Source organism: Arachis duranensis, chromosome 1 (assembly GCF_000817695.3).
Source record: "Arachis duranensis cultivar V14167 chromosome 1, aradu.V14167.gnm2.J7QH, whole genome shotgun sequence".
NCBI lineage: Eukaryota > Viridiplantae > Streptophyta > Magnoliopsida > Fabales > Fabaceae > Arachis > Arachis duranensis.
The window spans coordinates 23,114,986-23,133,661 of NC_029772.3; the positions used below are offsets into that span (position 1 = coordinate 23,114,986).

Here is an 18,676-nt window from a genome sequence, read left to right on the forward strand (position 1 = left end):
AACTGAAAAAGCACTAAATTATGACTATTATCACCACAAAAACAAACGGCCACCTGTATGTTCGATAGAGCCAAGGATTCCCTCCCCCCACACTGATCGAAGCCCTATCTACCCGAGAGGGTAGGCTTTCTGTACCAGGTTCTTGGTTGTCTCGGTTGCTCCTTTCTTCAGGCTTGGCAAGGAGGAGGGGATCAGAAAGTCTTTCCTCTCACTTCGCTGGAGACCTAAAGCCCTCCTATTCATTGTTTTGATTTGTTTTCAATTACCTTCGCCGCATGCCATGGAATGGAAGGGGGCTCGATCTGCCATCCCGAGGTGCTGAGGGGCTGAAGTTTTTGAAACAGACGGCAATGTTTTGCTGATGACTTGAATCAAGCTTTTGACTGAGACCCATGATGTGTTTCTTATTCTGAGTTGAACACTTTCCTACATGTATGAATTTCATTGTTTTTGCTTTGTTCGTTTTTATAGTATTCAAAATGTCATGCTGATGTGATTAACAAGTGTCTAACGTTCAACTCTTCCTTCCATATTTAGTTTCTTCCGCAAATTAAACTCTGAGGATTGTAATGTAAATCTAGTAAGTCTGTCAGTCTTACCCTTTCCCTAGTCTCAAATTAAACTATGAGAATTGTAATGTAAATTACTTTGTTTTAAATATTAAGTCTGTGATGCAAGTCAAGATTTTTTCAAGGCAAATTTCTCTGCCTTATGTAACGCTAGATTTCTATACTTAAGTCTCAGGCTTTATGAATTCTTGCTGCATGTTTTGTTAATTAGAGGGAAACATCTGTGATGGTGACACTTTTCTTTTATAATATTTGTCTTTGTTCAAAGGTTGTAAAGCCTAACTTCAATTACAGTCAAGTCGAAGTTTCAAATATACAATATGTCATCAGGTAAGCTAAGCACGTTTTTGTTTGTTGTGAATTTACTTACATACCTATCAAAAGTAATCTGATGCTAAACCTACTGCTTACGAATTGCAGGAAACAGAGTAAGACAATATCGGCTTTGGAGTGAATATTTGGTTGCCTTTGTAGAGTTCTGAATTTTTTATGAATGGTTCTCATGTACCAGAAAATACACAAACAGTTGAATCAAGTTCAAGGAAAAAATGTTTCGTGGTTATAGGGATCAATATAGCTTTTAGTAGCAAAAAGCGAAGAGATTCTTTTCGTGCAACTTGGATGCCACAAGATGATCAAGTGACATTTTAATCCATTTTCTAGTTTTTCCTTTCTTATTCATTGTATAGTTTTTTCTTTTTTATTCATTGTATCTGATGAATGATTTGAAATGGAACATCATCAGTTGAGGAAAGAAAAAATTGAAGATTTGATTACTGTAAAAAATATTTTAAAATTATTGCTTTTTTTTCTTGTGGTAAAAAAATTGAAGATTTGATTACTGTACAAAATATTTTAAAATTATTGCTTTTTATTCTTGTGGTAGTACCATAGTTACATTTTAGCATTTTTTTCGTAATTTAAACATTTCATCATAATTTGGATCCAATAAAATTAAAGACACAAAAAAAGACAACCAATAAATATTATCATGTTAAAATTTTGAATACATTATACATATTATATAAAGATTTTTAATTCACATATCAAAATATGACAAGCTGATAATCCCACCACCGTTACAAATTCTCCTTGTGATTTGTAAATCTCACTCACTCACACATACATACGTGCTACTTTGCATATACTTCTTTTTTTAATATTTTTTAGAGTATAGCTTAAAACTCATTTTAAAAATTGTAAGCAGAATCCAAATTCTATTAAATTATTAACTTTTAGAAATATTTATACTTCATTATTTAACCTAAATCTCTGACGTTACAGTAGGATTTAATTAAATCACAAAACACAATATCAACAATCAAATAGCACTTAGAATTTCACAAACAATAGACAATTAAATAAATTTATTTTGAAGCAAAAAGAAATGATTGCTTTTTTCAATTCAAAATTTAATTTTAAAATTTTATGGAGTTTGTACTTGACAAAAAAAGAGAAAATTAAATGTTGGCATGAGAAACAAACTGAAGGAAAAAAAAAGGAATTAAGAAAAGAAAATCAAATTTATAAATAAATATTGATTATATCTCACTCAATTTGAAAATATATTTTTATTATAATATTTATGACATAAAAAATAAGTTTATTTTTTTGTTTTTCTCCTTCCAAAAGATTAATTATTAGTTTTGTGATCTTTTTCTTTCTTTGTTAAATGCTTACGCACACACACTGAGAGATATATATTACACCACATAACTACTAATTAGAAAAAAAATTGTTCTCAAAATTCAAAACTTTAAAAAAAATTAATTGAGATAATTCAATTTAGTTTAAATAATAACTATTTCAATTATATTATTAGTATGTTTAAAATTGACTATATACTAAAATTAATTTATATATATAAATAGTTTCTAAAATATTTTCATACTAATTACATGATGTTATTGAACCATTAGTGTTAATCAACCAAGCCTTTTTCCTTTTTTTTTTGGTTAGCAAAAATATTTAATGGTTCAAAAACTATTTAAGAAGACTCAGTATCACAGTCTAATAGTTTCTAAAGTATTTACGATGAGGGTTTGGAGACCGAACCACATAAGAAAGTTCAATAAAAAAAATACAACAAACCAATAATTAAGCCAAACAATGAAAGATCTACAGTCCAATACTCTATTACTGGACCAAACATTCAAAGATCCACTTCTACTATATCCAAGCCAAGCCAATGTCAGCAGCATGACTTGCCTCTCAACCCTTCCATCACGTTCTCAATCTCTCTAAACCATATTTACAAGCTGTTCCTCCACCTATCAACACTATTTCACATGTCATCATTATACCCTTCTAAGAGAATATCTGTATATGAAAATCTGTATTGTATAATTGGCCTTAATATATTTGTTTCTTTCATATTCACCTACTTTTTTTCGTTTATTGCACCGGAGTACATATAAATTTTATTTGTTGCATGGGAGTACATAAAAATTTGAAATATAATTTAAGTAAAAAAAGTTTCATATTATAGTCATTAAATAAATCACGTGTATTTAAATTATATTTTAAATTTTTAAACAGTGGATAGTTAGAAAAGAGGTAACCGTGTTAACCGTGGGCAGTTTAATGGTTTCCAAGTAAACGTGTTAATTTCTATAATTTAAAATGGACTAAAATTAATCAAACGTATCTATTTTAATCTCTTCTACCAACCTTTTTATGTACTAATTGTATGGCAAAAGTTTAGATTATTAATATTATTAATATTTTTTGTTATTTTCAATTTTTTTTAAAAAAAACATATATCTCGTTTATAGTGGAAACGAGATATAGAATATCTCGTTTACACTGTAAACAAGATAAACACGAGTCGCATACACCTGTCTTATCTCGTTTACACTGTAAACGAGATACATGCAAAATTAGAAATATTTATTTTGATAAATATTTTTAAAATTATTTATTTTAATAATTATTACATTTATTTAATTTATAAAAATAAAAAAATCTCATCTCAAGGTCATTAACTATTCCTTGTTTCCACACAAATATTAAAGAATAGCCTATGATGGGCGTCACCCTAAGACTTGAGACCGAAGCCTTCTGCTAAATTATAATAAAAAGTATAGTACAATTTCACTTCGACCCTTAACTTTTTTGCGAAATCTCATTCTATCCTTTATCAATTAAAAAAATAACATTATGGTCCTTAACTACTGTTTCCGTCAAATTTTTTGCCTCCTCTATTAATGTCTCCGTCTATAGTTAACGGATATTGTTTACGTATACTGTTACCTCAACATGTGTCAAACAACAATTTGAAGGGACAAATTGCCCTCCGATGACTCAGCAAAACACTGCGTTTTAGAAAGGTCAAGAACGCTTTACTTCTTTTTCTTTCTTTCGTTGTTCAACTTCATTATTCTAATTTTGTTTCTCCCAAAAAAGACCAGACATCTCAGGACCTCGATCAAATCTATCATTATCTAGCAAAAAATCATCCAAGTCATTTGAGTCAAAGGCCATAGAAGAGTTTATAAGCAATGGATTATTGTTCTGTGCTTCCAATTTCATTTGAGTCAAATCCTCTCATTCTCTCTTTTTTCCTTGTCTTCTAACTTTAATTGCACACCAAAATTATCAAATTGATCCAATCCCCTACCCTAAGCACACAATCCACCCTCTAATTTTACATCATTATTATTTACCATGTGCATTGAATTTTCTCCCTCCAAGATAACCCTTCACCCTCTGCTCTATCCACATCATCCAATTGATCCATTCCATTTTCCAATTTTGCATCACCATCACCAACCCCACACTTCTCACTATTCTCAACAATAGTGTTACCATTATTATCACAATTCCCAATTCTATTATTAGCAAACCCTAACAACTCTGACGAAACAATCACAGTCATAGTGAGCTCATCACTGCAATCTCTATTCAATTCCAATTTGCTAGAATCGTAATAGAGGCTTCGTGTTTATAATACCCAGAATCTTTAAAAAGTTTTTTTATGATCAAGTCTCAAATCATATAGTTATTTATAGCCTCATTTTCAGAAATTATTTTATTAAAGATAATTAAGGCAAGTTTTGATTTATTGAATTTGAGATAAGTTATGGTTATTAACCAATTTTGCAATTATTGGATTATTTTCTATATTTAAATCATATAGTTGGTAGTTGTGAAATAAAAAGGATTTTTATATGATTTTGGACTAAATAATTAATATTTTAGAATATTGATATTACTATTTTAGAAAATGAAGAAATTAAGTATATTATTTCTAATTATTTGGTGGGGACATTTTATTGGAAATAATTTGTAAAATTGATGAGCAAATAGTATTTTTATACATTATTATTATTGGATTAGAATTTATTTTTAATTACTATATTATCCCTATTTTTAAGTGGAATTAATAAAATGCCCATAACCCTAATTTTCAAAAAAAAATGAAACTCTAACCCAGTAACCCGTACTCGACCCGGTTCCCTCTTCACCCACACCCAGCAGCAGCAACGCACCTCTTCCCCTTTCTCCATTCCCGCACAGCAGCAGTAGGGAAAAGGAACCAAGCAGTAGCCTCCAATCCTCCTCTTCAACGCTGCGCAGCCCTAACCCCCTTCTTCACGATCTTGCTGCGCAGCCATCATACATATGCGGCTTTCCCTCCTCCCATGAAAGAAACCGAAACAGAAGTAGAGAAGGGAGAGGGAGTCTGTGTCGCACCAGGAGAAGAAGACAAGGGGAGGGAGGAAAACCACGCCGATGCGTCGGGCTTCACCACCGCCGTCGCGTTCCTGTCGTCCCTGCAAGCTGCCGTCGCGTCGCATTGCCGGATCACCGCGCGTGAGGAGCCGTGTCATCGAGCCACCCAGTCGCCGATCTGTTGCCTCCATTCCGCCGCTGTACCATGGAGAAGAGAGAGCCGCGCCGCACCTCAGCCACTACTAACCCACCGAAGCTGGTGCGTGAGAAGAGGAGAAAGGGACGCTGTCTTGCGTCGTCACCAGCACGGCTGGGCGCTATTGCTGCGGGCGCGCTATCGCCAGAGCTGGGTAGTCGTTGTCCTTGTCGGCAGCGAGAGAGAAACAACGAAACCCCCTCCGTTTCTGTTACCTTAGTCCGTTGTGAAAGGGAAGGCGCCGCCGTGTCTTCCATTGCCGCCGTCAGAAAATGGTTTAGGCCGCCGCAGATGCCACTACCGGAGAGGAAGTTGCGCCTCTGTGTTTCTAGCCGCCGGGAGTGGTTATGTGGCTTCCGAGATCACTGCCAGAGCTCCGGGCTGAGCTTCTGCCACTTGAGACCCTGCTGCCGTCGCCGAAAAACTTTGCCAGAAAGGGTTTTAATTGTGGTTTCTGTCCTTTTTAAATTCCGAGAATACTATAGTCACTGCATGTTGGTTTCAGTTGTCGTGATCATAATTTGTCGCCGCTGCCGCTTGAAGTGGCTGCCGGGCTACCATCGAACCGGCCCGGAAACCGCCACTGTTTCGGTTCAGCCGTCCTTTCTTATTTTCGGTAAGTAATTATGTTTCGAAAAGCCTCACGTTACTATTGGGTCGTGTTGGTTAATGAATATATATTTTGATAACATGGGATCGAGTCCTGATTATTATATGTTGCGATTAGTGTTGCTATGGTTATTGCAAAAGTGGCTGGGAGCTGAGGTTTTAGTTCCCGTCAGTTCTGTTTGAGGTGGAAAAGACTTGATGAGGCATTTGGGTTATGGATTTGCGTTTTGAGGTAGGGGCGCTTTCTAAAAACTATATTTTATGTATTGGAATTATTACATATGGATACTGATGTGAGAAAATGTGTATTTGGTGATTGTATCGGCCTTATATATGGTTTGAATTGTCTCGATTGATTATGAACGTTTGTTGGTTAGATTTGTTGTGTGGTTTTGTGAAATGAAATGCTTTTGAAGTTGATTCTTTTAAAGCTTTGAAACCGAGTTTAATCCGTTGAGGATTGATTTGAGTTAACTTTCTTGAGAATGTGAAAAATAGAATACACTCTTGAATTTAGCCTGGTTTGCTTTAAATGATCCGGTTTGATAAATGATTGTTGCTGAACGGTTTCTTTAAAGTTTTAGAAATGAGTTTATTCGGCTGATAATGATTTGATTTTGGAATGGTTTTCTTGAAATATGGAATTGAGATGACTGTTGGATTTTGGCCTGCCTTGGACTGATTTTGTAATTTGGACTATTGAAAAGGATTGTGAAACGGTTTTGTTAGGACCCGAACCGGGTGGCAAAGTCCAAGTTTTAGGGGAGGTGCTGCCGAAATTCCGGTAGAATCTGGGACTTTACTGAAATATTATTCGGAACCTTATGAGTTAACGGCTTCTACTATTTTATCCGAATTATTAAGAAAGGGATGACTTATGCTTTTAAAGTGACTTACTAAAAAGAAAATTGTGATTTAGTCTTGTTTCTCAAGAAAGGTATTACATTTCCTTTGCGAACAAGTTATTTAAATGAAACTTATGCTTTAAGGCTGTTGGAATGTGAAAAGGGTTTATGCCTTTGAATTTGACTTAGGGTTTTCAATTAAAGAAGTTTCAATGGTTTTGAAAGAACCCGAATGTCTATTGACAAGTTTCATTTTGAAATGTTTTGAGAAAAGCTTTAAGTACTCTTTGAATTCTGAATTCTTGCAAGACTAAAACAATTTCGAACAATTGAAACGCTGTAGAGTTTATCATGGGGGTTGAAGCTGGTTTTGCCTAAGTAAAGGAAATGGCTTTGAAAGAAGTAAATGATTACGTGACTCGGTTTGGCTTAGATCCTATTTTATTACTCAAATCTAGAAGCCAAGGTTTTTAACGATTTTAAAGTGAATTTGGCAAAATGAGTTATGTTATTCTTCCCTAAAGACTTGGGACTCTGTCGAGAAACTTTGTTATAAAATCCCATTGTGGGATGGGTGATTTTGAATGTTCCCAAAATGAATCTTTAACTTTCCATGGTTTTGGGAGTTTTGGAAAGAGGATGCCGAGAGCGGCTTTGTTTTAAAAAGGAAACCCACTTTGAGTAAATTTGGCTTATAAGCCTGAGATGATTTGAGAAATGAGATCTTTAAAGTCAAGGCTGAAAAGAGTTGAAATTCGATTTTAAAGTGAAATGAATTGAGAAAAAATTATTTATGGTTTAAATGCCGATTTTATGAATTTAATGATGTTGAATGGTGGAAGTGCTATTTTGTTATGTGCCTGAATGGCTGTGTATGATTATGAATATTGGCTGGTTCTGGATTGAACCGTGAGCCGGAATGGCTGTGTATGATATGAATATCGGCTGGTTCTAGACCGAACCATGAGCCGAATAGCTGAGATGGATGTTGATCCATGGATGAGAATGAATGCATGTATATGCTGGATTATTGATAATTGTGATTTGCACTTTCACTATCAGAGGCACGAGATTCCTGGGAGAAAGCAGTGGCTAGCCACCATGTGCTCCAGGTGGAGGCTCGAGACTCTGCTGACCCTACGTCGTAAGTGAGGCCGGACACTGTGAAAGTCCCGGATGAGCTCGCCCTCATAAATATTCACCAGTGAAGGTGATAGATATGGATCATGATTATGATCAAGTTTATGATGAGTATAACTCGATTTGGGGATGCACGACAAAGGGACAGTCCAATGGTTAGCTACCAGGACTTGTCGGGTTGGCTCTATAACCGACAGATGATATCATCAGCCACTAGGACAGGCATGCATCATATGCATCTATGTGACATTGTTTAGGTGTGCATATTGTACTTGGTTTGCCTATGTGATTAACTGCTAATTGTTCTACTTGCAATAACTGTTTGTTTGTGCTTGCATCTTCCTATTCGTGTTTGCTACTGAGACTCTGTTGGACTGTGGTGATTAGTTGATGGTTGGATTGTTTGGGCCTAGGACCGTGGTTGGAATAAGATGAACCGATGGTTGGTTTTGGTTTTGTGTTTCTGGTTTTGAAAAATATGAAAGGCTATTTTGGTTCAGCATAGATAAATCTTTTTGAAAGGCTTTTGAGTTTTGAGAATTGAACGGTTCTTCTTTCAGAAAAGATTTCTGACTTTACTTTTATTGTAAACCATTGTTTTTGAAAAGAGACATAAGACGGTTATTAATCACTGGTACGGTTTATCTTCACGTATCCTATTACAGTAATTCCCAAAAACCCCCTACTGAGAATCCTCTTGAGGATGATATTCTCACCCCCCTACTTTTTTTCCCCTTTCAGGATATGGGCGCAGAAGTCACGAAGAGTTTATTTAGTTGTTGTGAAAATGCTCTGTGTTGCTTTAGATTATTATTTATTGTACCCTCGCCTTTATATTGATATATTTTTGTAAGAGGGATAAGGATTGTATTGGTTATTGTCTGTAATATTATTTATATATATGGATGTACTCTTTATGAGTTTTTGTAAGTTGTATGGTATATATGGATGTACATTGTATAGCAAAAGTATTTTCGGGAGCGGTTTTGCGGTTTAAAGTTTTAAACAGACTCATATTTTAGTATTAAATAGTAAAAGTGTCGTTGTAATGTCCGCGCTATTAGAGTCGCGCAGCCGGAAGCGTGAGCTTTTTGTAGTTAGGGTGTTACATTATGGTATCAGAGCGGTCTTTCCTGTAGAGCCTGAGAAATGGACCGACTATGCTTCAATTGCATACTCTGAGCATTTGTCATGTACTAAGTCTTGTCGAATGACGAGGATTAGAGCTTTATGCACATGACGGTCTATTGATTAACGCTGTTAGTCTTACATTGCATAATTCTTGGTATTAAGTTTGGCCGGCTTAATACTAGTGAATTTTGTATATGAAAGCACTAATGGGTTATCATAGACAATATACGAGTTTTAAGTAAAGCGAATCGTGGGTTTTGGGAGCATTAGAAACTACTTCTCGAGGCTATTCAGCTGTGTATCTTGGATTTTGTTCGAGTCGACCTGTTCTTTCATATCCTAACTTGAAGTTCTTGGTTGTTAATCCCCATGAAAAGTAGTTTGCTTTTGCAACTCTATTCTCCTATTCATATGCATTCTTGTTTGATCTTAAGTGCATATGCTTGTTTGAAATCCTTGTTGTATCTATCTTTTTTTGTTTGAGTTCTTCTTAAATTACGTGTTTTTTGATACAGCTTTGAACTGGTATTAATGCGTTGTGCTTTTAACTCCAGATTCTGAGTCCATTATTAGAGAAATTGTTGATTCAGTTTTTCTTTTATTTGACAGTGATCACAGCCAATTTTGAGATTTTTATGAAAATTGCTGTTAAAAAGATATATACTTATCTATATGTGCAATTTTGAAGATTTCTTATACAATTTAACAACTATTTATTTCTAATACCTCGTCTGTGCTTTTACTGTGTTATGGAACTGCACCTTCTTTAAATACAAATTGACTTTCTAGTAATTTTACTACGGTTCCAATGCACATCTTCATTTGATTATGTATTTGGGTATTTTTCAAAACTCTGAAAAGAAAGAATTTTTCGCTTTTACTCAGGTTGAGTTTCGTTTGGTAAACTTCACTTAATTTATTTTAATTTAAGTTTGGTTTAGCCTACTACATTGTTTATGTTATTGTAGTTCTTTTAAAAATGATGGACTCGCAACTTTCTTCTTATGAACGGACTCATTCTCTCTTAAGCTTTCCATCTCCATGAATGTCATGTTTGACTTTGTTTTTAACTAATCTTTTACATCTTGTGAACATTACCATTGATCTTGGTTTTTTCTCTTTTGTGAATCTCACTCTTATGTGAGTCAGCTTGATTTGTTTCAATTTCGTGCATCGTTTATCCTCTCATTATCTCTACAAGAGTTTTTAGCCAAAGATTTATCCTTAAGAAATTACTAATGGTTGAGTTGTCTTTTTCTATAACTTTTGTATTCTTTTGAATCAATTCAAAGCTTGTTTGATGTCTCATGCCTAGTGGATCTTGTTTGAGCTATCTTGGTTTAAGATCCTTTTGTTGCATGGCTTGACTTCTTTTTAGTACATCTTAAACTTCTTGAATGTTCTTCTGATATGGTGATTTCAAGAACACTTTTGGAGTCTTGTTTTGAACCTTTTAAAGAAGTTTTGAATTCTCTTTAAGAAGTTTTAAACAGAATTTATTCTCTGTTGCTTGATTGAGATTGAAACCATTATTCAATTTTGGCGAAGTTAATTTAAAGTTGGCATGCGCTATTCTAAATGAGGTTTTGGAAAGCTTCCTTGTTTAGTGGAAACCGGTTTGTTTGTAACGCACCACTTATTTCCTTACCAAATTGTAAGCAAATTTTTACCTCGGAATTTCCTTTCTAAAAAGAGTTTAACTTTCTCTTTTTTTCCTTGCTAAAACTTTTATACACGCTTGTTGGAGTATGGACTCTGGGAATTTTTTAACAAGCATTTGATTTCTCTTCCGAGTTTTATGATTGCCTTTGGTTAGGTTGTGCACCTAATTATCTTTCTAACATATTTGAGGGAATATTTTGGCTCTTAGCCAAACTTGTGTGCATTTTGTTTTTAAAACTCTACATAATCTACTTCAACTTGAAATCGAATTAGAGCAAAGACACGTTATTGCTTTTGTTGCCCTCTTGAGGAATGTTTGCTATTGAGCTTTTCTTCTAAATTGCGAAGTGATTTTCCGCAAGTTTTCGATTCTTTTTTGAACAATGTATTTGGAAGTATTTTTATCATGCTCTTAAGTTCTGTGAGCTTTGTCTTAGGTTTGAGATATTCTTTTCTGGACACTTCATGCTTCTTTGACTCAGCTTGAATTTGTTTCAAAATAATGCGCAGAATCTTCTTCTTATTGGTCTTGTTGGATTTATTTGATACAAGGGTTATCTTTGAAGTTGTCAATTGATTTATTTCTAGTAAACTTCATTGGTTGAGCGTCTTTGTTTACCTGGATTGGATACATTCTCTCAAATCTATCAGTATTATTCTTGACATGTGTCCCTCCTTTCTGAATCTTGTATCTTTCTGAGTAGACTCGAGAATTGTTTTGATATCACATGCGACTTGTAGACGTAGTAATGCGATGCGTTAGTTCTTTAAGACGTGATATGTGTATACAGAAACTGGAGCGGTAGGTGTGCAACGTTATGAGTTGTGGGTGTTTTGTTCCTTGCGAATGGGTTTGCGGTTGTTAGGCTTATGATTGGCTATGAGGTTGTAAAATGATTGGTGGAGTTGGGAAATTAAAGTTCTGAAGTGGGAACAAGATTTGTCGGCGAACGTTATGCCGCTGTTTAAATACCAACATGCTTTACAGCCTTTTACCACACTAATTACCACTTTGCCTTATGAATGCCTATCCTGATTTGCACCCTATTTTGGCACCTCAAGTTTTTGTAAAGCCTTCAGATCATATGACCTTGTGCATTGAGCCTATCTTGTAATGTTTGCTTTGCAATCACACTCCTACCTTTGTATTTGTATGCATACGACCATTCAAGTACATGAAAACCGTATATATATTTATATTTTAAGATATTTTTGCTTCTTCCTTAAATGTGTTCAAGGGTGAACTATTATGAATTTTCTTTCGTTTTGTATCAATTTTCGAGGGTGAAAATTTTTATAAGGTGGGTAGAATGTAAGACCCAGAATCTTTGAAAAGTCTTTTTATGATCAAGTCTCAAATCATATAGTTATTTATAGCCTTAATTTCAGAAATTATTTTATTAAAGATAATTAAGGCAAGTTTTGATTTATTGAATTTGAGATAAGTTATGGTTATTAACCAATTTTACAATTATTGGATTATTTTCTATATTTAAATCATTTAGTTGGTAGTTGTGAAATAAAAAGGATTTTTATATGATTTTGAACTAAATAATTAATATTTTAGAATATTGATATTACTATTTTGGAAAATGAAGAAATTAAGTATATTATTTCTAATTATTTGGTGGGGACATTTTATTGGAAATAATTTGTAAAATTGATGAGCAAATAGTATTTTTATACATTATTATTGTTGGATTAGAATTTATTTCTAATTACTATATTATCCCTATTTTTAAGTGGAATTACTAAAATGACCCTAACCCTAATTTTTTAAAAAATGAAACCCTAACCCAATAACCCATACCCGACCCGGTTCCCTATTCACCCACACCCAGTAGCAGCAACGCACCTCTTCCCCTTTCTCCATTCCTGCGCAGTAGCAGTAGGGAAAAGGAACCAAGCAGCAGCCTCTATTCCTCCTCTTCAACGCTACGCAGCCCCAACCCCCTTCTTCACTGTCTTGTTGCGGAGCCATCACACATATGCGGCTTCCCCTCCTCCCATGAAAGAAACCAAAATAGAAGTACAGAAGGGAGAGGGAGTCTGTGTCGCGCCAGGAGAAGAAGACAAGGGGAGGGAGGAGAACCGCACCAACGCGTCGGGTTTCACCACCGCCGTCGCGTTGTTGTCGTCCCTGCAAGCTGTCGTCGCGTCGCATCGCCGAATCGCCGCGCGTGAGGAGTCGTGTCATCGCGCCACCCAATCGCTGGTCTGCTGCCTTCATTCCACTGCTGTACCACTGAGAAGAGAGAGCCGTGTCGCACCTCAGCCACTGCTAACCCACCAAAGCTGGAGCTCGAGAAGAGGAGAAAAGGACGCTGCCTTGTGTCATCACCGGCACGCCTGAGCGCTGTTGCTGCGGGCTCGCCGTCGTCGGAGCTGGGTAGTCGTTGTCCTTGTCGGCGGCGAGAGAGAAACAATGAAACCCCCTCCGTTTCTATTACCTTGGTCCATTGGGTAAGGGAAGGCACCGCCGTGTCTTTCGTTGCCGCCGTCAGAAAAATGGTTCAGGCCGCCGCAGGTGCCGCTGCCGGAGAGGAAGCTGCGCCTCTGTGTTTCTAGCCACCGGGAGTGGTTATGTGGCTTCCGGGATCACTGCCGGAGCTCCGGGCTGAGCTTCTGCCACTTGAGACCCTGCTGCCGTCGCCGGAAAAATTTTTCGGGAAGGGTTTTAATTGTGGTTTCTGTCCTTTTTGAATTCCGAGAATACTATAGTCACTGCATGTTGGTTTTAGTTGTCGTGATCAGAATTTGTCGCTGCTGCCGCTTGAAGTGGCTACCAGGCTACCGCCGAACCGGCCCGGAAACTACCGCTGTTTCGGTTCAGCCGTCCTTTCTTAGTTTTGGTAAGTAATTATGTTTTGAAAAGGCTCACATTACTATTGGGTCGTGTTGGTTAATGAATATGAATTTTGATAACGTGGGATCGAGTCCTGATTATTATATGTTGCGATTAGTGTTGCTATGGTTATTGCAAAAGTGGCTGGGAGCTGAGGTTTTAGTTCCCGTCAGTTCTGTTTGAGGCGGAAAAGACTTGATAAGGCATTTGGGTTATGGATTTCGTTTTAAGGTAGCGGCGCTTTCTAAAAACTATACTTTATGTATTGGAATTATTACATATGGATACTGATGTGAGAAAATGTGTATTTGGTGATTGTATCGGCCTTATATATGGTTTGAATTGTCTCGATTGATTATGAATGTTTGTTGGTTGGATTTTGTTGTGTGGTTTTGTTAAATGAAATGCTTTTGAAGTTGATTCTTTTAAAGCTTTGAAACCGAGTTTAATCCGTTGAGGATTGATTTGAGTTAACTTTCTTGAGAATGTGAAAAATAGAATACACTCTTGAATTTAGCCTGGTTTGCTTTAAATGATCTGGTTTGATAAATGATTGTTGCTAAACTGTTTCTTTAAAGTTTTAGAAATGAGTTTATTCAGCTGATAATGATTTGATTTTGGAACGGTTTTCTTGAAATATGGAATTGAGATGACTGTTGGATTTTGGCCTGCCTTGGACTGATTTTGAAATTTGGACTATTGAAAAGGATTGTGGAACAGTTTTGTTGGGACCCGAACCGGGTGGCAAAGTCCAAGTTTTAGGGGAGGTGTTACCGAAATTCCAGTAGAATCCGGGACTTTACTGAAATGTTATTCGGAAACTAATGAGTTAATGACTTCTACTATTTTATCCGAATTATTAAGAAAGGGATGACTTATGCTTTTGAAGTGACTTACTAAAAGGGAAATTGTGATTTAGTCTTGTTTCTCAAGGTATTACATTTCCTTTGCGAACAAGTTATTTAAATGAAACTTATGCTTTAAGGCTGTTGGAATGTGAAAAGCGTTTATGCCTTTGAATTTGACTTGGGGTTTTCAATTAAAGAAGTTTCAATGGTTTTGAAAGAACCCGAATATCTATTGACAAGTTTCATTTTGAAATATTTTGAGAAAGGCTTTAAGTACTCTTTGAATTCTGAATTCTTGCAAGACTAAAACAATTTCGAACAGTTGAAACGTTGTAGAGTTTATCATGGGGGTTGAAGCTGTTTTGCCTAAGTAAAGGAAACAGCTTTGAAAGAAGTAAATAATTACGTGACTCGGTTTGGCTTAGATCCTATTTTATTACTCAAATCTAGAAGCCAAGGTTTTTAATGATTTTAAAGTGAATTTGGCAAAATGAGTTATGTTATTCTTCCCTAAAGACTTGGGACTCTACTGAGAAACTTTGTTATAAAATCCCATTGTGGGATGGGTGATTTTGAATGTTCCCAAAATGAATCTTTAACTTTCCATGGTTTGGGAGTTTTGGAAAGAGGATGCCGAGAGCGGCTTTGTTTTAAAAAGGGAACTCACTTTGAGTAAATTTGGTTTATGAGCCTGAGATGATTTGAGAAATGAGATCTTTAAAGCCAAGGCTGAAAAGAGTTAAAATTCAATTTCAAAGTGAAATGAATTGAGAAAAAGTGATTTATGGCTTAAAATGCCGATTTTATGAATTTAATGATGTTGAATGGTGGAAGTGCTGTTTTGTTATGGGCCTGAATGGCTGTGTATGATTATGAATATTGGCTTGTTCTGGATTAAACCGTGAGCCGGAATGGCTGTGTATGATATGAATATCGGCTGGTTTTGGACTGAACCGTGAACCGGATGGTTGAGATGGATGTTGATCCATGGATGAGAATGAATGCATGTATATGCTGGATTATTGATAATTGTGATTTGCACTTCCACTATCAGAGGCACGAGATGCCTGGGAGAAATCAGTGGCTAGCCACCACGTGCTCCATGTGGAGGCTCGAGACTCTGCTGACCGTATGTCGTAAGTGTGGCCGGGCACTGTGAAAGTCCCAGATGAGCTCGCCCCCGTAAATATTCACTAGTGAAGGTGATGGATATGGATCATGATTATGATCAAGTTTATGATGAGTATAACTCGAGTTGGAGATGGACGACAGAGGGACAGTCCAATGGTTAGCTAACAGGACTTGTCGAGTTGGCTTTATAACCGACAGATGATATCTTCAGCCACTAGGACAGGCATGCATCATATGCATCTATTGACATTGTTTGGGTGTGCATATTTTACTTGGTTTGCCTATGTGATTAACTGCTAATTGTTCTACTTGCAATAACTGTTTGTTTGTGCTTGCATCTTCCTATTCGTGTTTGCTACTGAGACTCTGTTGGACTATGGTGATTGGTTGATGGTTGGATTGTTTGGGCCTAGGGCCGTGGTTGGGATGAGATGAACCGATGGTTGGTTTCGGTTTTGTGTTTCTGGTTTTGAAAAATATGAAAGGCTATTTTGGTTCAGCATAGATAAACCTTTTTTAAAGGCTTTTGAGTTTTGAGAATTGAACGGTTCCTCTTTCAGAAAAGATTTCTGACTTTACTTTTATTTTAAACCATTGTTTTTGAAAAGAGGCATAAGACGGTTATTAATCACTGTTACGGTTTATCTTCACGTATCCTATTACAGTAATTCCCAAAAACCCCCTACTGAGAACCCTTTCGAGGATGATGTTCTCACTCCCCTACTTTTTCCCCCTTTTAGGATATGGGCGCAGAACTCACGAAGAGTTTATTTAGTTATTGTGAAAATGCTCTGCGTTGCTTTAGATTATTATTTATTGTACCCTCGCCTTTATCTTGATATATTTTTGTAAGAGGGATAGGGATTGTATTGGTTATTGTCTGTAATATTATTTATATATATGGATGTACTCTTTATGAGTTTCTGTAAGTTGTATGGTATGTATGGATGTACGTTGTATAGCAAAAGTATTTTCGGGAGCGGTTTTGCGGTTTAAAGTTTTAAACAGGCTCATATTTTAGTATTAAATAGTAAAAGTGTCGTCGTAATGTCCGCGCTATTAGAGTCGCACAGCCGGAAGCGTGAGCTTTGGTAGTTAGGGTGTTACCGTGTTCAATCACTGTCGTGATTCATCTCCGTCCTACCTCCTCTGCTAAGAGTGAAATTATCTAAACCATTAGCGAAATCAACTTCAGAGAAATTATTGAAGAGGGAAAAATGTAGCATTTTTGTTGAACGATCAGGGGGCAATTTGTTCTTCAAATGATTGCTTAACACGTGTTGTGTTAACGTCATAAGTAAGTAACATCCTTTAACTATAGATGGAGACATTAACAGATGGGGCAAAAATTCTGACAAAGACAATGGTTAGATGCCGCAATATCATTTTTCAATTGATGAGGGGGCAAAATAGGAGTTTGTGAAATGATTAAAGGTCAACGTGGGGTTTTACTCTAAAAAGCGATCCATTTGCTGGCAATTCTTAAATTGTCTTATTAGACATGATGAAAATAACTTCAACCTAATATTTTTCCTGTTGTGCTCCTCGCCAAATGATCTCAAACCAGACAGATATAATATCACTCTTGCCAACTCCAAAAATACAAATCAGCATGCCATTCAAACATCATTGGAATCTTTGATCTATGAAATGGTTTCCACCAAAATTCTTTAGGATTAGACATGAATCATTAAAAATACAATTCACACCAATATTTTTAGATCATTCGTGAGAATCCATCAATTCATTTGAATTTTCTTTTGTCCATATATGTTATATTTCAATATATAAATATTTATATCTTTACTAGAATCCCTTATGTGGAACAAAGTTTGAAACACTAACTCGATACAAATACATCAATATCTTACATGTTACAGACTTAAAGAAATCTAAAAGAACTAAGAAAAGTTGAAAAATATTTTGTATTAGTGAAGTTTCCAAAAGAATTTAAACTACATCTTAAATTTAAGTGAGTGACAATTTTCTAAAAAATGATAGAGTAAACTATTTTCTTATACTTTAGAGATAACAATTGAAACACGTCTATAAGACCACAAAATATTCTTATACTTAATGTTATTACTACCTGTTTGTGCATTAGTGACATTTTCATATTTTGGTAAACAAGAGAATTCTAGAGTTAATGTACAAATACACAGGAGACGGTCTTATCTCTACCCTCAATTTTGTGCTTATCAATCAAGGGTATGCCGTAATAAACATCGTCAAGGTCACATTTTGGGACAATGAATCTCATAACCATTCATCTCATATGAATGATAGCAAACAATAAAACACCATAAATGTATTTGTACTCTTATATACATATGGTGAGAAACAAAAAAGCAACACTACTTATGAAATTTGTATGACTTTGTTACCCACATTAAATCACCTTAATGAGATCTCCAATTACTATGATTAGATATCAATCATACAGTTTCATTCATTGGGCATCAGTCACATTCTCCTCGTGTTATTCAATAAGCACAAATATACTCAAAAGATGAGAATAGTAATGTACTCATATTTTTCAATGGCTTGCAAGTAAGCCCAAGCATTTAGTAACTTAAAAACCGAATCAATTATTAGATTACTGTAGTTATTGATTTATTGGTTTAGAAATTTGATCAATTTAACTATGGCTAATCAAAATAACTAAATTCTTATAAAATAATATATAAAATTATAAATAAATACATACAAAAGTGCAAATTAAAAAATGGATAGCTCACCAAAGTACAAGTTGTTCTGCAAATTAAAAAGTGCATGCATTTGCTTGTTGATTGGCAGCGCTGTAATAATCATAACTCACAAAAAAGAATCACTGGAATCAAAGAAAAGCTGAAAAGGAGAAGGCAAAAGGAAATTTGGCAAAGAAAATGAGAATTCAAGTTTTAGAGGCCAAATTAACAGATGTTTATGAGTTAGAGGAGAGATACTGAAAGGAGAAATCTAAACTGTAATGGCTACAATAGAGGAACTAGAATACAAAGTTTTTTCATGCGAAATTTTAAAACAAA

General features: G+C 35.5%; 1 protein-coding gene across 1 annotated transcript; it reads left to right on the forward strand.

Moving 5' to 3' along the window:
• The first annotated feature begins 5,026 nt into the window (after positions 1 to 5,026).
• Positions 5,027 to 13,854, forward strand: LOC107482483 (uncharacterized). The gene is made up of 2 exons (XM_052262032.1): positions 5,027 to 6,055; positions 13,790 to 13,854. The coding sequence occupies exons 1-2, from the start codon at positions 5,449 to 5,451 to the stop codon at positions 13,852 to 13,854; spliced, it is 672 nt and encodes a 223-aa protein (XP_052117992.1). The 5' UTR covers positions 5,027 to 5,448.
• The last annotated feature ends 4,822 nt before the right edge of the window (positions 13,855 to 18,676 follow it).

Coding starts and splice junctions, on each gene's coding strand:
- LOC107482483 (XM_052262032.1), top strand. CDS start 5,449: ATGGAGAAGAGAGAGCCGCGCCGCACCTCAGCCACTACTAACCCACCG. Junction 6,056..13,789: donor GCCGTCCTTTCTTATTTTCG/GTAAGTAATTAT, acceptor TGTTGCGATTAG/TGTTGCTATGGTTATTGCAA.